Source organism: Pestalotiopsis fici (assembly GCF_000516985.1).
Source record: "Pestalotiopsis fici W106-1 unplaced genomic scaffold PFICI_Scf_2, whole genome shotgun sequence".
NCBI lineage: Eukaryota > Fungi > Ascomycota > Sordariomycetes > Amphisphaeriales > Sporocadaceae > Pestalotiopsis > Pestalotiopsis fici.
The window spans coordinates 4,544,670-4,563,084 of NW_006917092.1; the positions used below are offsets into that span (position 1 = coordinate 4,544,670).

Genomic DNA, 18,415 nt, shown 5'->3' on the forward strand with positions numbered 1-18,415 from the left:
AACAAGAGCGCGGTCATATTATCTCTCCTTGAATACATAGAGCTTATAATTCAGTCTTGTTTTACATGCTCTACTCAATGAGTCTGTCGTTAAATGAACCCATCTTGCTGAGGGCTCGCAAAATCAAGTGCTTTCTTTTGCGACGTGTCATTATCTGTGCATTATCTCATCACTTGATATGTTGTCACAACGCTCGAGATGCTACCGGACTTATCTGGGAGCTGTCTCGACATATCTGGCACCGCCGCGCTGGGTATTCAAGTGAGATATGGATGTTGCGAGATAAAAAGAAGGAGAATTCTTTTGTTATTTCAAAGAAAAAAAAGAAAAAAGAAAAAAAAAAGAAAAGAAAGAAAGCCGTTATTTGTGTAGATCTCAACCTGTACGATTGGAAAAGATGCTTGAACTTTTACCGATGGTGAAAATACTTCAGCATTACGCCATGAAGAGAAATGAGGCAGTTTGCCACATTTAGTGTACGCATCGTGGTGCAGTGGAGCAAGAGACAGTTTGTCTGTCTCCATTCAAGCAAGGTATCATAATTTTGTCAAATCTTGTCAGCACCAACAGTGTCTCGGTAAGCCGCACCAAGGTTTTTCTGGAAGACGACCCATGTAACTAACATGTTCACAAAACCCTCACACTCTCTGATTTTGTACATGATTGATGCAACCTCTCACGAAACGCGCAGTCTGTTATCATCATGAAATTCCACCGCATCAACGGCAAAGTCCGAAAAGTAGATGACAATGACGACGCTGCAACGACAGCTTCCGGTGCTGCCCTCATCGAAGTCCTAAACGCCAACCCGCCCAACGCGCAGGATCCTCTGCGCCGAGGCCTACCTTTCCAGCCGCGGTCATATCGGGACTTTATGCTCTTCGAGGCTCATTACTACGGCGTGGCCATGGGCATGACGCAGCTCTACCGACCCGCAGCCTACTACCTGGCGCGACTGTACGGCTTGCTCACGGGCGGCGGCGGCGAGTTCCCCCTCTTCAAGCCGTCGGCCCTGTGGTATAGCCAGCCCATTTGGTACCAGTCCAACCACCTGGCCTTTGTGGCCGACGGGGCCCCCGTTCACTGTCCTGCCTATGCAGAGTACCTCGACGTTGAGCTCGAGCTCGGCGTTGTCCTCGGCCGCGAGCTCTACAACGCCACGCCCCAAGAGGCGGAGCAGGCGATTGCCGGGTTCTGTGTGTTCAACGATTTCTCCGTGAGAAATGGGCAGATGGCTGAAATGGCGAGGTGAGTTGACTGCCTTGAGGGGATGGAGACACGGGCCTCTCCTCCCCCTCCCCCGGGGGCTTTTGTCGGACCAAAAGTCCCAACATGCTAACCATGACAACCGTATAGCGGCTTTGGACCGCAGCACTCCAAGTGCTTCGCCAACAGCATCTCGTCCATTGTGGTCTCGGCAGACGAGATCTTTCCGGTCCTGCACAAGCTGGCGGGGCGAGTCGTGGTCAACGGGGACGTGGTCAGCGAGTGCCGAGCCGACAAGTGGCAGTTCACAATGGGCGAAGCGCTCGCGCACGCCTCGAAAGCCACGAGGCTCTTTCCCGGTGAGTTCTTTGGCTCTGGAACGTTTCCTGGCGGCGCTGGCATTGAACATGCTCGGTTCCGCCTCCAAGTCGGCGATACCGTGAGGCTGGAGATTGACGGTATTGGGAGTGTGACAAATACCATTGTCGCCGAGACGTAATATCATTTGTGTATATGTACAGAGTAAAATATGTAACGCACATGGGTGGCAATTAATCTTGTATCAAGCAGTCTTGTAGCTTGGTACGATTTAAAAACAACTTGAAAGCCTTTTCCATTGGGTCAAAGACTTTGATTGTCTATCTCATGTTCATTAATGTAAAAGCTGCAAAAGCTCTGCCGTATGGACCAATCCAGCCCAATAGCTCTATCGACATGGCTCGACCAACCCAAAACGCCTTGGAACGCCCAGCTCATGATATCCGACTCTTTTTTGAACAGCAATGAGTTTTTTACTACGCCACGAGCACTCCTCGCTCTGCATGAAATGCCCACTTGCAAGACCTATTTCTTCGTCCGCTTGGACATCAGAAGCGCACCCCGGCCACGATTTATTGCATCACTCAATAAAATTGTTGACAGTCTCCTCCAGGTGTCCTGTCTCCGCCAGGGCGAGCAGAAATTGGTGGATAAAAGGGGTAAAGTCTCGTTGTCGAGACTCATACTCGGATCGTGCACTACGATGGCTGTTCAGCTCAGCGGCCAGCGCAGACTCGAGATCATTTTGTTCAACAAGGAGCTCCGCCATCAGCAAAGTTGCCTGCTCTTTGCCAAAGTCTGCCTGAGATGTCCTGTTGATAAATGATTCGGTCGGCCCGATGTTAGCGACCATGTCCCAGGATAGACAATTCAAAGCCTGGAGTTTCTCAGGAGAGAAAAGTTTTGCAATGGGAGGATGTGGCCACGACAGGTCATCACCTTCTCCGTCTGATCTGTAGTCCTGCTCCAGTTTTTGCGCCCCAGCAAGGCTTTGGATGAGCCGGTCCTCTAGACTCTGAAGAGAGGTGGAACAGAGGGCGAGTAAGTTAAATGTGTTGGAAAAGAGACCAGCAGCCATGCGGACTTGAATAGTTTCAATCGCAGTCGTGACCCAATCGTCGCTGCCGCCGGAGAAAGAACCGAGACAGAGGGGCTTATCCTCCAGACCGTCAAACTCCCAAACCTTGCCGGCGTGGGGAACATATGCGATGTAATGGTTTGTACCGTTGGCAGGATCCGGTTTTTTCTTGTTTTTATTTGTCGCAGGTGATGTCTTTGGATTGGAGGTCTTGGACTGAGCCTTTAAATTGGCTCTAGATCTGCGGATAGGTTTGCTGAATCTTTTGCGCTTGCGCTGTTGCTTCTCCTCCTCGTCACGCTTATTCTGCCACACCAAATCTTCATTCAGGAGCTGTGTGCGACGGGCAACAGAGTTGTGTATGCAACGAATGAAATCATTGCTGTCCAGGGCGTTGCCACGGTCCCAGGAAGAGAGTGCAGTCGTTTCCTCTTTGAACCGTCGAAGTTCCGGGCCATACTGCGAGTTGGGAATGTTCATGGCAATGTTGAGGAGTGCTACAGTGGCACAGCTATTTGCGTTGGTCTGGTTCGCGAACCACAGGCCATCAGGGCAGTCATGGCGCTCTTCACCACCTTGTTCGCTTTGGTTCTCGTAAGGGAACAGAAAGATCAGGCCATAGATGGGTTTGGACAAGGCAGCAATGGATTCTGCGTCCGTGCTGAAGAGTTCTGTGATTTTGAGATCCGGGGCTCCAATCTCGTGAAGCATGGCTTGGAAAAATGCCGGGTCCGACTCGAGCTCGACCCAACCTTTGTATGATCTGAGCTCTTCCGAAACCATGGGTGCACACAAGGCTTCATTGACGAGATCAAGATCCTCCTTGCTGGTAAAGGATTTTTGTGCAGCGGATGAAGCCTTGCGTTTCGGCCTTGATGACGCAGCTGTTGGCTTGACCGCCTCTTGAGCTGTCGCGTTTGTATATGCTTCGTCGAAATTGGCGGGCGCCTTCCTGTTGCGTGTGGAACGGCGCAATGGCACTCCAACGTCATCATTGGCTGTCGCAGAGTCGACGACACCAGGCTGGCTCTTGCTGGACGTGTCCTTCATCAATTCATGCTCTTCTTGAATTGGCGAGCCGGCTGAAGATAACTTAGAGCTGGAGCCATTCACGTCAATTCCGCTGTCATCAGCGCCGTTCAAGGTCCCGTTGCCCTTGTTGGCCTGTTCTTCGGGCGCCTCATTTTGCTTGCCATCGCCGCCTGTAGAAGCTTCTTCCAAGCTTTCCAGTCGTGAAGGGAGCTTGTCTGGGTTGTGCGTTTTTGTATCGGGTTCCTCCATGGCAGGCAAGATGTCGGGATGGATCGTCAAAAGTACCTAGGTTAGTTATTAAGTGGTGTTGGTAGCCTTGAGTCGGAAAAAGACGGGGTGAGTGTTTAAAAAGTCCGAGTGGAAATATTGGATGGAAAGATCAAGACTGAAGGTCCTGCTTGCCTAGAACAAGTGGCAGTTTGAGAAAAAGTAACAAAAAAAAAAAAAGTGAAGCTGGTGCCTGATGAATAGGGCAGAAGAGAAGAAACAAGGAAGGGTGAGAGGTAATTCTGTTGACAACCCGTCTAGCAAATTCCTCATCGGTGACTACTCATTTGTACTGATTGAGTGATAGTAAAGCGGATGTTCTTTTGATAGGCATGAAACAATTGGCTGATCTGTGCCCGTGGTTGTATTCTTCGATTTGTTGTTGTAGTTGAAAGAAAAACGCAGAAGAGTCGTATAACTTGACCACATACATGAAGGGAGGTGTGAAAAACCCAGGTGTATGTAGACTTCAATGTTGGCGGTATAAACAGGAGGCTATGCCAATTCGGTGACTTCTATGAAGTCGCGCAGGAGCGACGACGTCAGACTCACAAGAGCACCAAAACCCACCCTAATAAGAGGTAATGGTCAGCCGGCAGTCGCGTATTAATTTGGTGTGTAGTTATCTACCCCATCCGGAGGGATCGCGGGACGGAATTGAACGATCTGGAGGGGAGGTTGGGTGTTACTTGGAGACCAATGACAGGAAGTTTATATATACATTGATGGCAAGGCTGAAGATGACAGTGATGAACAGGTTTACGGACAGTAAATAGTAGATTGACAAAGGGCGTGCGTTTCTCTTTTAAAGGGACTTTTCGAATCAAAAGGATCAACCCAGCTTGCCCAGCCGCGGTCTTCTTGCTGTAATGGCAAAGCTGGTTGACGCTGTTGTCTCAGATGAAAAACGATAAACTCGAAGTTATGCTTTTCACCCGGGCACCTCCTTCAACTACCAACTGCCACTGGATGCAGCTGAGCGAGCAGCACGTACTCGCAGTTGCGGAATGTATTCGCGATGGTATTTGAGTATGCACTGTTTTGAAGTGATGTGATTTAAACTGGAGAAAGACCTCAAGTCAGAGGTTGATGCAAATACGATATACGTCTTCGAGTTATTGAATAGAACCTTTTGAAATTGAGTTGGGACCTGTGCTATGACAAGCAACACTACATGGTAGGTAGTAAGGTAATGTAGGCTGTAGCTGCTGCTCCAGTCTTGTACTCAGAGCAGCCAGCTTCCTTGTAAGGAGTTCTGACTTGAGTTCTATCAAAGGGCAAAGCGCAAAATGTAGGTACCAGCAGCAACTTGTAATGGTGCACGGCCACTTGGAAGCAGACAACCAACACTTGACCAAGAGCTATGGTGGGGGAATGCACAGTGCGTAATTATCTACATTGTGCCTAAAATAGTGCAACGAGCAGTGCGAAAACTTTAGTTGCTCACGGCCTGCAGCTTTTGACAGTGACGCGCTTCTGGGACCGTGACGGGACATTCCAGAGAAGGGAACTTGGTCCAAAAATTTGGGCCCTTGTTTACAGACAGACCTTGCACAGCTTGCAGTGGCTCAAGACCAAACAACCGCCCACGACCACCACGACGCCGACGCCGACGCCGACGAGAATTTTTCTCTTCTTCCCCCGCCCAAAGAACCCCCCCGGCATTTCTAGCAGCTATTCGGCAGCCTTTCGCGTCTTCGAGGACTTCATTACGAAACGAACAAACACCAGAGCTGCCGCCGACAGCTTTTTAGCTTGCTCTCCTGCTAGCTGAGTAGTTGCTGGGCTGGCTGGTGACTTGCAATCCGTCAAGGACAACAACAAAGACTTCGATTAGCTGCCATCACCGCGGAATGCCATGAATGAAACGCCGCGCGTGCGGTCGGGCTGGTTCCCACAGACCCCAGGGACCGTAGCTCCCAGACAGAGAAGAGAACAACCTCCTACACCTGGCTCAACACCAAGACAACAGCGCCCAGCAAGGCCCTCGTTGCCCCCAGCACCAGAGAATAGAACCGCTGCCGCCGCCGCAACCGATCGGCCGCCCTTGATACCCTTGACAGTCATCGACGCTCCTAGTCAGAGATTCTACGCCGTCTCGATATATTTTGCCCTGTTTGCGTACAGGTTTTGGGACTGGCTCAGTGTGGTCGAGGAAGATACTGGTTCTTTTGCACTATTCGCAAAATGGATAGTCATTGATTTCACTTTCTTGTTCGTCGTCTTGCCGACCTTCAGGATACCATGGCTCGACTTTTCCCAACCAGTTGTCATCACCCTTTTTGCCTGGCAGCAGGCACTCAACTGGGTGCTCATGTTCAATGTCCAAGTCTCGTGGACGGCATGGCTGCTTGGTGTTGTCAAGATATTCTACGACAGAGGAGAGCTCTCCATTTCCGAGCACAATGTCAAGGTCTCGAGCATTCTGCAGAATTCTTCCCTGATTATGGGCAAGCAGATCATCAACATTCTGCCCGAGGGCTCTGCTTTGCTAAACCCTGAAAAGACACCCTTCTGCATTGGACAGGGAGGAAAAAATGTGGTTGCAGTTCCGCTCTACTTTAATGCTACCATCCCGGCCGAGGTCGAGCTGATCCGTATCGATTTGGAAACCAACAATGAGGAGGTGGTCAAATTCACCAAGTCACAAATTCGTGAGATTGATAGACAAGCCAAGAAGATCACCGAGGACGGAACAGTCACCTCGTACAAGTATGACGTGCCCATTAAGAAGTCGGGCGCATATCGTCTCCACAAGGTCTTGGACGAATACAAGTTGGAGGTGCAGAGGATCACCGAACCCACATACGTGGTGCCCTGTCCCAGAGCTCAGGTCCGCCGTGCCGAGTCTTCGAATCGCTGCATCAATGATTTGTCCGACCTATCTCTGGATGTCCACGGAACGCCGCCGCTCAAGATTGTCTACAGCCGGACCATCAATGGTAAAGATCACAGCTTCCACTTCCAGAGTCTTCAACCTGACGGGTTCTCTTCTCCGTTGCTTGGCTCTGCAAGGACCTCTGGTCTCATTCTGCAAGATGGTGAGGACGTTTCTTGGGCCAGAGCGCAAACTGTCGCCGTGTCTCTCAACGAGTCAATGAGCCAGGCCGGGGATTGGCAGTACTCCATTGATGAGGTCCACGATGTTTTCGGAAATGTTGTCAAGTACACTGTTTCTGGTGACGATGTCGAGGCGAAACCAAAGCCAAAACATCTGGCACAGAACTATCATGTTCGAGAACGACCTCAAGCGACTCTACGCGGTTGTGACTTGAGAAACCCCCTTAAGGTGGCCAAGGGGCAATCGACAAACCTGCCTGTCAGCTTCAGCCTGCCTGGGCGCGCCGCGAGCCAAACAGGATATACTCTTACCTGGCAATTCTCGCCGATCGACACTCTTAGTAAGAGCGGTGATCACGGCGATGTCGTTGAAACTGGCACTTTCGTTGCCAAGAATGCAGTCGATCAACCAGCAATTTCTGCGCCTGGTCTCTACACTCTAAAGTCGATATCGTGTGATTCTTGCGAGGGAGAGATCGAGGAGCCGTCTTCGTGTCTGCTGTTGAACCCGCTGGAGCCCAAGCTGTCTCTACGATCCGAGGAGATTCCCGACAAGTGCGCCGGCAACTCCATTGGTCTGCGAGTCGACCTGGATCTCGTGGGTACGCCTCCTTTCAAGGTTGTCTACGATGTCATTAGCGATACCGAGCGATCTCACAGAGAGAGCGTCATGGTCAAAGGACTACGCCAGCAGATTGAACTTCTGCCTCGGAACGCTGGCCGCTACCAGTACCGATTCAGACAGTTGGAGGATGCCATCTACAAGAACATCCCTCTGCCACTTAGCGACGAGTATTATCTCGAGCAGAATGTCAAGCCTCCTGCCTCTGCCTTTTTCCGTGACCAACCAGCCGCTATCAGCGCCTGTTTGGATGAGCCGATCAAGGCGGACGTGGCACTGCGTGGCGACGGACCGTTCATTCTCGAATGGGAACTTGTCCATGAGGGCAAGAAGAAGTCCCACAAAGTCACGGATATCACAACGGAATCTTTTACCATTCAAACTGATCCTCTGTCTCGTGGTGGTGACTACACACTTGCCTTGACCAGCATTCAGGACAAGACTGGCTGTCGTATCTTCTTGAAGGAAGAAATCAAGATCACCGTTCGTCGCCAGCGGCCTCGTGCCGCATTTGGCGTCATTGAGAACAAGAAGACGACAACGGTTGTTGAAGATGCCAAGGTAAATATACCACTCAAACTTTCCGGTGAAGCTCCATGGAGAGTGACATACCGCAACACGGAAAGCAGCAGAGGGGATCAGACCATAGTTGCCCGCTCCAACAATGATTTCCTTGAGGTATCTGAACGTGGCACCTTTGAAATCCTTGATGTTTCCGACAGGCAATGCCACGGACAGGTCGACCCAAAGATGTCTACTTTTGAGGTCAACTGGTTTCAACGGCCAGAGCTTGCTCTGGTTCAGACTGAGACCATTTCGCAACGCGGCAGCGTCTTTGTCAAACAAGATGTCTGTGAAGGTGATATTGATGGATTTGAGGTTGCGCTCAAGGGTAAGTACTATTCACTTGTGGATTTCCAAGATTCGGTTGCTCGTGACAGGCAGACTAACTTGCGCCAGGATCTCCTCCATACCATGTTTCCTACGAACTCAAACACAAGCCCAAGAGTGGCTCAGGTTCGGTTGCCAGAAAGGAATTCGACGCTGCAATGCCCAAGGCCTCGATCCCGATGGATACTAACAAGGCAGGACTATACACATACAAGTTCTCAGCACTGGCAGACAACCTCTACAATAATGACAAGAGGAAGTTCCAACCCCTTACGCTGGAACAGACTGTCAACGCCAAACCAACTGCTTCCTTTGCCAGGCCAGGTCAGATCTTCAAGCTCTGCGTGTCGGAACAAGACTACGAGGAAAAGATCCCCATCAATCTCCAGGGCGTTGCACCTTTCTATGTCGAAATAGAGATTCGTCACCATACAGGCAGCATCCCTGAGACGTTCCGCATCCCTAGCATTCCATCAAACACGTATGGAATCCAGATACCCCGGCAGTATCTCAAACTTGGCGCTCAGACGGTTCGGATCCGAAAGGTTCGTGATGCTCGTGGCTGCCAGCAGAAGATTGAGGTCGGCGGGCCGTCGGTCCAGGTTCAGTTGTATGATGCCCCAGCAATCTATCCTCTGGAGACACGGAACGACTACTGCGTGGGCGAGAGGATTGCGTACACCCTATCTGGCACACCGCCGTTTGAAGTACACTACACTTTTGCTGGCGAGGAGAAGAAGGCCAAATCTCAGACCACCACCTTCCGTCGTATCGCTGAAGCGCCTGGCGAGTTTAAAATCACCTCTATTAGCGACAAGGCATCAGAATGCCGCGCTGCGATCGATTTGTCCAAGACGATCCATCCCATGCCTTCGGTCAGGATCAGTCGTGGCAAGATTGTGCGCACCGACATCCACGAGGGCTCAGAGGTCGAGATTCTATTCGAGTTCTGGGGTACACCACCCTTTGAGTTCACCTACACACGTTCGACCAATGCCAAGAAGGGACAAAAGAGCCATGTCCTTGAGACTAGGCATGATGTCTCGTATGAAAACCAAAAGGTAGTGACTGCCAGTCTGGAAGGAACGTACGAAGTTGTTGCCATCAAGGATAAGTTCTGTGCTTTCAGTACAATGACCTCGGAGGGCAAGAGCAAAGGATCTGGTCAGAAGATGTTGACGTATTAGGCTGGCCTTCAAAAGCAGCCAAAGATGGAACGATATAGGAATGAAGGTGGCGGGAGTAAGGAGAGGCATAAATCAGAGATACTGCATGAGCATGGCGTTTAGGTCTTGAAAGTAAATTTTCTTCTTTGTTCTCAGATTACAACCCTTACTGTGCCCTGTGAGAGTATATACACAATTCTCAATGATGGAAAGTATGAAACTCGAGCGATGAGATCCTCTTGATTGTGTGTTTTGTGAGTATTGAATAACCATACGTTCTTGGGCCAGCGACACCATCATTTTTGGCGTGTGAGCTACATGTTAGAGTAATTGATGAAACGATGTCGGGTATACCCATGAAGACTTGCTTGGGAAATATTGAGTCCGTCGAGAATGACGGGCACAATGGCAATCATGAACAGACGTTCCCGCCATGCATAACCAAAGCTAGAGGAGTATAACGACGTTCATATTCCATTCTGTCCATTCTATTTTCACCAGCACACAGGTGGGTCTCACTACCCCGCGATATTAGTCAAGGCTTGAATAATAGTCTTGTCCCCTCGCGGCCTTCGTCCTCCGATTGCTGATACTTCTTGACATGGTGACACTTTTCTTGTGATAACTGTAGATGCATGATCACGAATCGGAAGCACACCGGACCATTATCTATAGACCCGACAGTTGAATTGTACTGTATTAAACCCTACTAATGTATGGTGTACATGACATGTCTCAACTTGCGACCATCCACCTGCTCCTAACCCTTACGTACTTCCAACCGCTTTCAGACAGACTTTATTATACAACGTGCAAGATCCTAGGGCACATACCGACAATTGGATATCATCTCTGAGAAAATAGTTGTCAAGTTTTGAATTGAAAGCACACTCCCAATATGGCCTCTGATGATACCGGCGCCAGACGTCTGGAGGCGCGCCCGCCCGTTCCCAAGATGCCACCGGCCTATCTCCCAAAGGCAGGCTCGCCGCTCAAGGTGGACGAGGAACTGTACGCCTCTGCCCAGAAGGCTCCGCGCGTGCTCGTAGAAGAGTTTACATTGCCAATTCGGTCTGGAAAGGCGTGGAAGGCACCGGCCGGGTCGATTGTCCGCATCAGCACACCGGAAGGTGGTCAAGTCGGTCCGTAGATCATATCTCGATACTATACCTCGTGGTAGGACCAAGTCACTAATCACTATAAAATAAATAGGCGATCTCAATATTTGGAACGCACACAACCCACGCGAGCGATTCTGGGCGTCGCGGACCAAGCAACTATACTCATCGCACGTGAGCACGTATGACCGTCTCTGGTCCACGCTGCCCTTTATGCGCCCGCTGGCCACCATCATCTCGGACACGCTCTCGTGGTACGGCGCCGACGAGCACGGCGGCCGGGTGCACGACCTGCTGGGCACGCGGTGCGACCCCTACATTGGCGCCGTGCTCTCGGGCGAGGCCAAGGGCTACGACTTCCACTGCCACTCCAACCTGGTGCGCGCCGTCCTCCCCTACGGCCTCACCGAGTACGATGTTCACGACGTCATCAACCTGTTCCAGGTCACTGGTCTCGACGAGAAGGGGCGCTACTTTATGAACCCTTGCCCCGCCGAGGCGGGCGATGCTATCGAGTTTCTTGCCGAGCAGGATCTCCTCATGGCTCTGAGTAAGTTTGAAAACTTTCATGTCATTAAAAAGTACCCTCGAACACGGCATAGAAATGGCTGCCTTGACTTCAAGTCCTGATATATATATTCCACTTCCTGACATGGCATAAAAATAGGCACATGCCCTGGCGGAGATTTATCACTCTGGGGTTTCGGTGAGGACAGTGAAAAGGAAATGATCAAATGCTGCCGGCCCTTGAAAGTGGAGGTGTTCCGGCTCCAAGACTCGGGTCTTCTCGAGAGAGGTGGCTGGAAACCGGCCGAGATTGCCCCGTACAGAGGTAATCACGGAATCGCCATACCACAAGGCGAGCATGAGAGTACGCGTTAAACGGAATATGAGGATATTCAATCATAAACAGAAGAAGCGAAGTGTTTCAGTATTCAATACGTTTGGTTTAGTCTTATCATTCTTGTGAGTGCCGCCAACGGGAAGCCTGTTCTGGTAAAAAGAACTTGGCAATCAACATTGCCTTGGAACCACACATCGCTAATATAGTCACTGCCATGGTTGCGTAAAAACCGCCGAGTACTTGTAGTCTTGAAATCATTGATTTTGCCTATCCAGAAAAGTATCCCAAATGCCATGCACCATGCCAAGTCCAATATATACAAAGCATTTTGAAACACGAATCAAATTTCCCCATCTAAGTGTCCGATGCAAAAGTCATGCATATTTACAGCATCGGCTTGAGGTCCTCAGCGACGGTGAATGGTGCCTCAGTCTTGCTCTTGATCTCCTCCACAGTCACACCGTCGGCAATCTCAATCAACTTGAGACCGTGGGCAAAGTCAACGTCAAAGACACCCTGGGTACAGAGTTAGTATAAGATTCTCTAAGCGGGCCCTGAATGCAGTGAATAGTAAAACTTACCAGTTCAGTAATGATTCTCGACACACAAGCACGTCCGGTCAAGGGGAATGCGCACTGCTTGACAATCTTGGCATTGCCCTTCTTGTCCGTGTGCTCCATGGTGACCACGACCTTGGTCTCGCTGGGGTTGCTGACCAAGTCCATGGCACCACCGAAACCCTTGACCTTTCCGGGCAGCATCCAGTTGGCCAGATCACCACTGGCGCTGACTTGCATGGCACCCAGAATGGTCAGGTTGATGCGGCCGCTGCGGATCATGCCGAAACTCTCCTCGCTACCGAACACGGCGGCACCAGGGTTGAGGGTAACAGTCTCCTTGCCGGCGTTGATCAGATCAGCGTCCTCGTCACCCTTCTTGGGGTAAGGTCCCAGACCCAGGATACCGTTCTCGGACTGCAGCTGCACCTCGACCTCGGGGCCAACAAAGCTAGGAGCCAGCATGGGCATACCGATACCCAGGTTGGCGTACATGCCGTTCTTGAACTCCTTGGCGGCTCTGCGGACGATTCTCTCCCTCTTGGCGGCAGTCTCGCCGCTACCGAGAGCCTTCTTGGCCTCGGGGTCGTTCTCATCCTTGGCGAACGTGAACTTCTCAATGTTCTTCTCGGCGGTGCTCTGGATCACGCGCTTGACGTAGATGCCGGGCAGGTGCACGGCCTCGGGGGCAATCTCACCGGGCTCGACAATATGCTCGGCCTCGACAATGGTCATCTTGGCGTTTCGGCCCATGGCGCCGTTGAAGTTGTTGGCGGCCAAGCGGAACTGGCAGTTACCGAGCTTGTCGGCCTTCCAGGCCTTGACAAAGGCATAGTCTCCGTCAATGCTGTGCTCCAACAGGTAGGGCTTGCCCTTGAAGACCTTGACGTCCTTGGGGTAGGAGAACTGATCCGGCGTGCCGTCGGCCTTGTTCTTGAGGGGCAGATCACCAGTCTGCACAACGGTGCCGAAAGCGGCCGGGGTGTAGAAAGCCGGTACACCCTTTCCGCCAGCAGCGCAACGCTCGGCCAGAGTGCCCTGGGGGGTGAGTTCCAGCTCAATCTCGCCAGTCAGGTACATCTTCTCAAACGTCTTGTTCTCGCCAATGTAACTTGCAATCATCTTCTTGACCTGTTTCGTCTTGAGCAGCTTGCCGAGTCCGGAGGTATCGGTACCGGCATTGTTGGACACGGCCGTGAGGCCGGTAACTTCTGGCTTGTTGTGCACCTCGTTGATGAGGGTATCTGGCACACCACAAAGACCGAAACCACCGCATAGTACTGTCGTGTCAGACTTCATATCTTTTAAGGCTTCGGCCGCAGAAGGGTAGACCTTGTTGATCTCGGCGCGGCGCGAGGTGGCAGAGAAGGCCCTTGCGAGGACCATTGTGTGCTGGAAAGCATCTTAGAATTAGCATCCGGAATATGATTGAAAGCAAAGAATTGCATGGACTTTTGGTTCGCTTACGTTGGAGCCATACTTGGAGTATGCCCTCAGTGTTCGCATGCACATGGCTGTGGAAGGCATGGTGACGGGTATCTCAGGACGAATAATAAAACGGTTAGAGCCGGACGGGAGGGAGTCTTGTCTATAATATGACGGCACCGCAATCCGTTTGCAGTTGAAAGATGATCAATTGGGAGATGAAGATATCCAAAAATTACCCCAGGATAAGATCACAAGAAACACCAATCAAGGTTGACGACGACGATATACACAAGAAAGACGAATCGAGTCAAGGCGAAACGAAAGAGACGACGAGAAGAATCCGGAGAGAGACATCGTGTGAATATTTACCCCATGGGAGCTGCAGCCGAAAGAGCGAAGAGCTACTCCGCTACTCGGAAGCAGCCCAGGGCCCAAGCTGCTAGCCCGGGAGCACTTGTCGGCAATCGACCAGGGTGCTAATGGGTGCTGAGAGGGAATTGCTACTAAACTGACCGCCCTCATTGGGACTAGAGAGGTTCGATTCCGCCCGGTTCAACCAGTCAAAAAGGAATTGACTCGGAAAGTGGCGGGACAAGTTTGGGCCATTTCCACGAGGAACGCAGCCGGAGAAGGTTGCCGGCTTTGTTTGAGAGGTGCCTCAAGAGACGGACCTACCTGGCCATCATCATCACAACTCACCAAGGAGGGAAAAGTGCCAATCTATTGTTGTTTCACATGTGTTGACATGTCTACGAATCTACACGGATTCAAGCCATTAGATATATATAGTTGGCAGAAAAGTCGGCTGGATCCCGTCGTTCCGATTCCGAGGAAAACAAAAACATCTCGACTGTATTTCCAGTGTCGATGCTGCCTCTGTTGCTCACTACTACCGGGAAATGCACTCTGCCGCCCCAAGTCGAGTCTGGAAGAAGCTTTCCCCACAAAGCCGGGGAATGGCCTGTGAGCACCATCGCCAAGCCGTCCATTCATCTCGAGGCTAAACCTAGATGGTTCTGACTGCATAATGCTATCTCGTACTGAGTATGTAGGGCGGTTGAATGATTTCCCTGTGGTTGATTGTGGGGTTCGGACTGAGCCACAGCCCAGAGCAACTAACCAGCCACACCAGCTTCTCGAGAAATGTGTGGCTCAGACAAGCGTCTAGCGCAATCCCCGCCGTACCTACTATCGATAAGCGATAAGCATCAGTATCTCCAAAAATTTTGGGAAACATGGAGGAATGAGTGAGTGTAGTTTACCGTGAAGTCGCAACAGCAGACATAAATTCGCTGGCATCGTTATCCTCAAGTCGGAGTGATGGACTCAAGTACGGCAAAGAGGAGAAAGCTCAGCCACGGCGGCGCAGGTCCGTCGCTGCATGTCGGCGTGGCTCCCACCTCTGCCTCGAGCGCATTCGTCGAAGCTACTCAAGAGCTGGTCCATGAAGTCCAAATTGACTACCCCCAGGCTTTCGATGGCGTTGACCAGACGCTACACAAATTCAAGAACGCCATCGAGGCCATCGAGTCTCACGATCCCGAACTCGTACGTTTTGACGACTTCTTCATTCCGTCTACCCACCCAATTCACTAACATTATTTACTCAGATTGGTACCCTCACTTCTCAGTTCGAGAAGGATGAGAAGAATGGCAAGATCAAGATCCCGTATCCCAGCCCCAAGCCGGGCAAGGACTCGCAATACAAGCTTGCCTTTGCCAAGCCGGCTGCTTTCAACGTTGTTGGCTCCTACCAGCTCAGAACCATGGTCAAGTCTCAAACCGAGTTTGGCGTTGACATGATTGTCGTCATGCCCAAATCCTTGTTCCAGGAAAAGGATTTTCGGGATCGTCGTTATTTCACCAAGCGGGCTTATTATCTTGCCAAGATCACGGCTGCCCTTCGTAACAACTTCAAGGCCGATTTTGATTTTTCGTTTCATTTTCTTCATGGCAACAGCCTACTGCCTGTTTTGTCGGTGCGCCCGAAATCCAGCAAGTCAGATGTCAAGAAGAACTACATGATTCGCATGATACCCTGTGCCGAGCCAGATATTTTTCCCTCGTCCAAGCTTCTGCCCGCCAGCAACACGCATAAGGACTCGACAGCGCCTACGCCGTTTTATAATTCGACGCTGAGGGCCGAGAGTCTCTTCCTATCCTACCTTCAGCTCGTCAACGGAGCAGCAAAGACTTGTGGCGCTTACAAAGAGGCATGCATGTTAGGGAGGGTTTGGCTTCAGCAGCGCGGGCTAGATTCGACACTGTCTGGAGGTGGCTTTGGTCACTTTGAATGGGCGGTTTTGGCCGCACTTCTGCTGAAGTCTGGGGGCCGCAAAGGCGAGCCCATACTATCCAGCTCTCTCAATGCCAGCCAAATTTTCAAAGCAATCATTCAATACCTGGTCGGCACAAACTTTCAGAAAAAGTCCGTCGTTATCGGGTCGGCGGCCAACGCCGACAGTATTCGCCAAAGTGGACCGGTTCTGTTTGACGCAGGTCGGGAACACAACTTGTTGTTCAAAATGACGCCTTCGTCTGCCGGATTCCTCCAACAACAGGCGAAATGGTCTCTTGCCAGTCTGCAAAGCGATTCGCTTGATCAGTTCGACTCATTATTCATTGTCAAGGTGGACCAAGTGCTACAAATATTCGATCTTGTAGTTCGAGTCAACTTGCCAGCCGAGACAAAACCATCTCAGGGATCAGATCACCGAGGCGCCATTTGGGAATTTGGCGAAAAGCTCTATCGAATTTCCAAGAGAGCTCTGGGCGATCGATCTCAACTTGTGCACCTCATGGTGCCCGGAAGTTCCAAGTGGGCTGTCTCGGCGAACCCTACAACCACACACGAAAGCATCCTTGTTGGGTTTGTACTGGAGCCATCTCATGCCACCAGAAAAATGGATCTCGGTCCATCCGTTGAGCAGAAAGCAGAGGCGACCAAGTATCGCGAGTTCTGGGGCGACATTGCTGAGCTGCGCCGTTTCCAGGACGGCAGCATCTTGGAGTCCATCGAGTGGCAGTTGGATTCGACCATGAGCATCCCAGAGCAAGTTATCCGACACATTGCAAAGAAACACCTTGCATTGCAGGCAGAGAGTCTCAACTTTTTTGGCGGCAACAGCTTTTCAGCAATTGCACACACTGCCAATACTGATGCGCAGTACTATGCAGCTGCGAGAACTGCCTTTGACACGTTAGAAAAGGAGATTCGCGAAATTGAGGATCTCCCTCTTCACGTAAGACAAATCGCGCCGGCATGCCCCGAACTACGCTACGCATCAGTGCATCCACCGGAACCTGGGAAGCGCTTACCGATGGATTTGATCATCTCTTTCGAGGCGTCAAGCAGATGGACCGATAACATTGCAGCGAACCAACGCCTCAAGATTGCGTTCCTGCTCAAGGTTGGAAGTTCCTTGACAGAATCAAACCCAGAGATCAAGACACATGTTGGACTGGAACAAGTTGATCATGATTCACTCAACCTCGCTTTCCTAGATGTCGTTAATGAAGATGGTTTTGTATTCCGACTCCGCTTGCAGAGCGATGCAGACGAGAAAATACTCGATGCTCGGCTGAGAAACAAGCAGCTAGAGAAGCATGTTCATGCTGATGCCGAACGATGGCTTGCAGCCTACAAGCGTACATACACATATTTACCGCTACACAACCAGGCGGTCTCGACATGGTGTACAAGATACCCCCCATTGTCCGACTCGATAAGGATTCTTAAGCATTGGTTCGGTAGTCACAAGTTGGCTTCACACTTTAGCGAGGAGGTACTGGAACTCATTGCCCTAAAGGCCTTCCTGACCCCCTTCCCTTGGCAGACACCCACCAGTGCGACAACTGGATTCCTGCGCGCTCTGCAGGTCATTGCTCGCTGGGACTGGACGGATGAGCCTTTGATCGTCGACCACTCAGAGTCGAGTGTGGTCTCTGATCGATCTGCCGTGTTCGCCCGCTTCCATGAATTACGGCGTTCGGACCCTCGGATGAATCGGGTCGTCTTGTTTGTGGCAACATCACACGATGCGTCAGGCACCGCCTACACTCAGAGCGGACCATCCCGAGTTGTGGCCAACCAAATGACCAAGCTCGCTCGGTCAGCGTGCGAATTCGTCAAGACCAAAGCAGTCGATCTAGACCCCCGCAGTCTCTTCCAGTCGTCTCTGAAGCATTATGACTTTGTCATCCGTCTCAACCCCAAGGTTGTGAAAAACGTCCTGAGAGATGATGGTGCGACTCACTCACGCTTCAAGAACCTGGATGTTGGTCGTGGTGGCTCCATCCTACCACTCGTGCAGCACCCATCCAAAACGCTGGTCGAACAGCTGCGCGCAGTTTATGCAAATGCCCTGGTATTCTTCCATGGTGGTGAGGATGATAACGTGGTAGGTGCTTTGTTCAATGTTGAACTGGGCAAAAGGACGAGGAAGATTGATATGCCGTGCGCATACAAGCCTGGAAGCGATGGAGATTCATTGGATGTCGATCAAGCAGCGATTGTTTCCGAGGTTGCTCGAATCGGTGCCGACTTGATCGAAAAGATCGAGACCAAAGCCAACAATTAGAAATTTCTAATTGAGATTTGGAAGGGTGGAAATAGAGTCTTGGCATTTTCAATAAAGATACCCTTTAGACCAACTTGAATATAGATGGCATGATCAAATCGTGATTGACAGCAGTGATTCGATTTTCGTCCAGCGCAATCAACCCATTGCGCTGGTAATGTACAAAAGAGTTCTAAATACCTCTGAGCGGTGATGTATACATCTTGAAATCAGTCTTACCAAACGCCGTCGTCTAATGCACCCATCTT

At 51.0% G+C, this 18,415-nt stretch overlaps 6 protein-coding genes across 6 annotated transcripts; 4 read left to right on the forward strand and 2 right to left on the reverse strand.

Moving 5' to 3' along the window:
- Positions 1-703: 703 nt before the first annotated feature.
- Positions 704-1,705, forward strand: PFICI_03541 (uncharacterized protein; the record flags this gene model as incomplete). The annotated part of the gene is made up of 2 exons (XM_007832122.1): positions 704-1,248; positions 1,357-1,705. 2 exons carry the CDS (start codon positions 704-706, stop codon positions 1,703-1,705), a joined length of 894 nt encoding a protein of 297 aa, XP_007830313.1.
- A 399-nt stretch (positions 1,706-2,104) lies between these two features.
- On the reverse strand, positions 2,105-3,883 carry PFICI_03542 (uncharacterized protein; the record flags this gene model as incomplete). Its single annotated transcript, XM_007832123.1, has 1 exon — positions 2,105-3,883. One exon carries the CDS (start codon positions 3,881-3,883, stop codon positions 2,105-2,107), a length of 1,779 nt encoding a protein of 592 aa, XP_007830314.1.
- Positions 3,884-5,759: 1,876 nt separating this feature from the next.
- PFICI_03543 (uncharacterized protein) lies at positions 5,760-9,661 on the forward strand (the record flags this gene model as incomplete). The annotated part of the gene is made up of 2 exons (XM_007832124.1): positions 5,760-8,475; positions 8,544-9,661. The coding sequence occupies 2 exons, from the start codon at positions 5,760-5,762 to the stop codon at positions 9,659-9,661; spliced, it is 3,834 nt and encodes a 1,277-aa protein (XP_007830315.1).
- An 877-nt stretch (positions 9,662-10,538) lies between these two features.
- On the forward strand, positions 10,539-11,640 carry PFICI_03544 (hypothetical protein C11D3.03c; the record flags this gene model as incomplete). The annotated part of the gene is made up of 3 exons (XM_007832125.1): positions 10,539-10,782; positions 10,853-11,308; positions 11,426-11,640. 3 exons carry the CDS (start codon positions 10,539-10,541, stop codon positions 11,638-11,640), a joined length of 915 nt encoding a protein of 304 aa, XP_007830316.1.
- Positions 11,641-11,986: 346 nt separating this feature from the next.
- On the reverse strand, positions 11,987-13,686 carry PFICI_03545 (Succinyl-CoA:3-ketoacid-coenzyme A transferase 1; the record flags this gene model as incomplete). Its single annotated transcript, XM_007832126.1, has 3 exons — positions 11,987-12,118; positions 12,184-13,551; positions 13,627-13,686. The coding sequence occupies 3 exons, from the start codon at positions 13,684-13,686 to the stop codon at positions 11,987-11,989; spliced, it is 1,560 nt and encodes a 519-aa protein (XP_007830317.1).
- A 1,221-nt stretch (positions 13,687-14,907) lies between these two features.
- On the forward strand, positions 14,908-18,167 carry PFICI_03546 (uncharacterized protein; the record flags this gene model as incomplete). The annotated part of the gene is made up of 2 exons (XM_007832127.1): positions 14,908-15,135; positions 15,198-18,167. The coding sequence occupies 2 exons, from the start codon at positions 14,908-14,910 to the stop codon at positions 18,165-18,167; spliced, it is 3,198 nt and encodes a 1,065-aa protein (XP_007830318.1).
- Between the last annotated feature and the right edge of the window lie 248 nt (positions 18,168-18,415).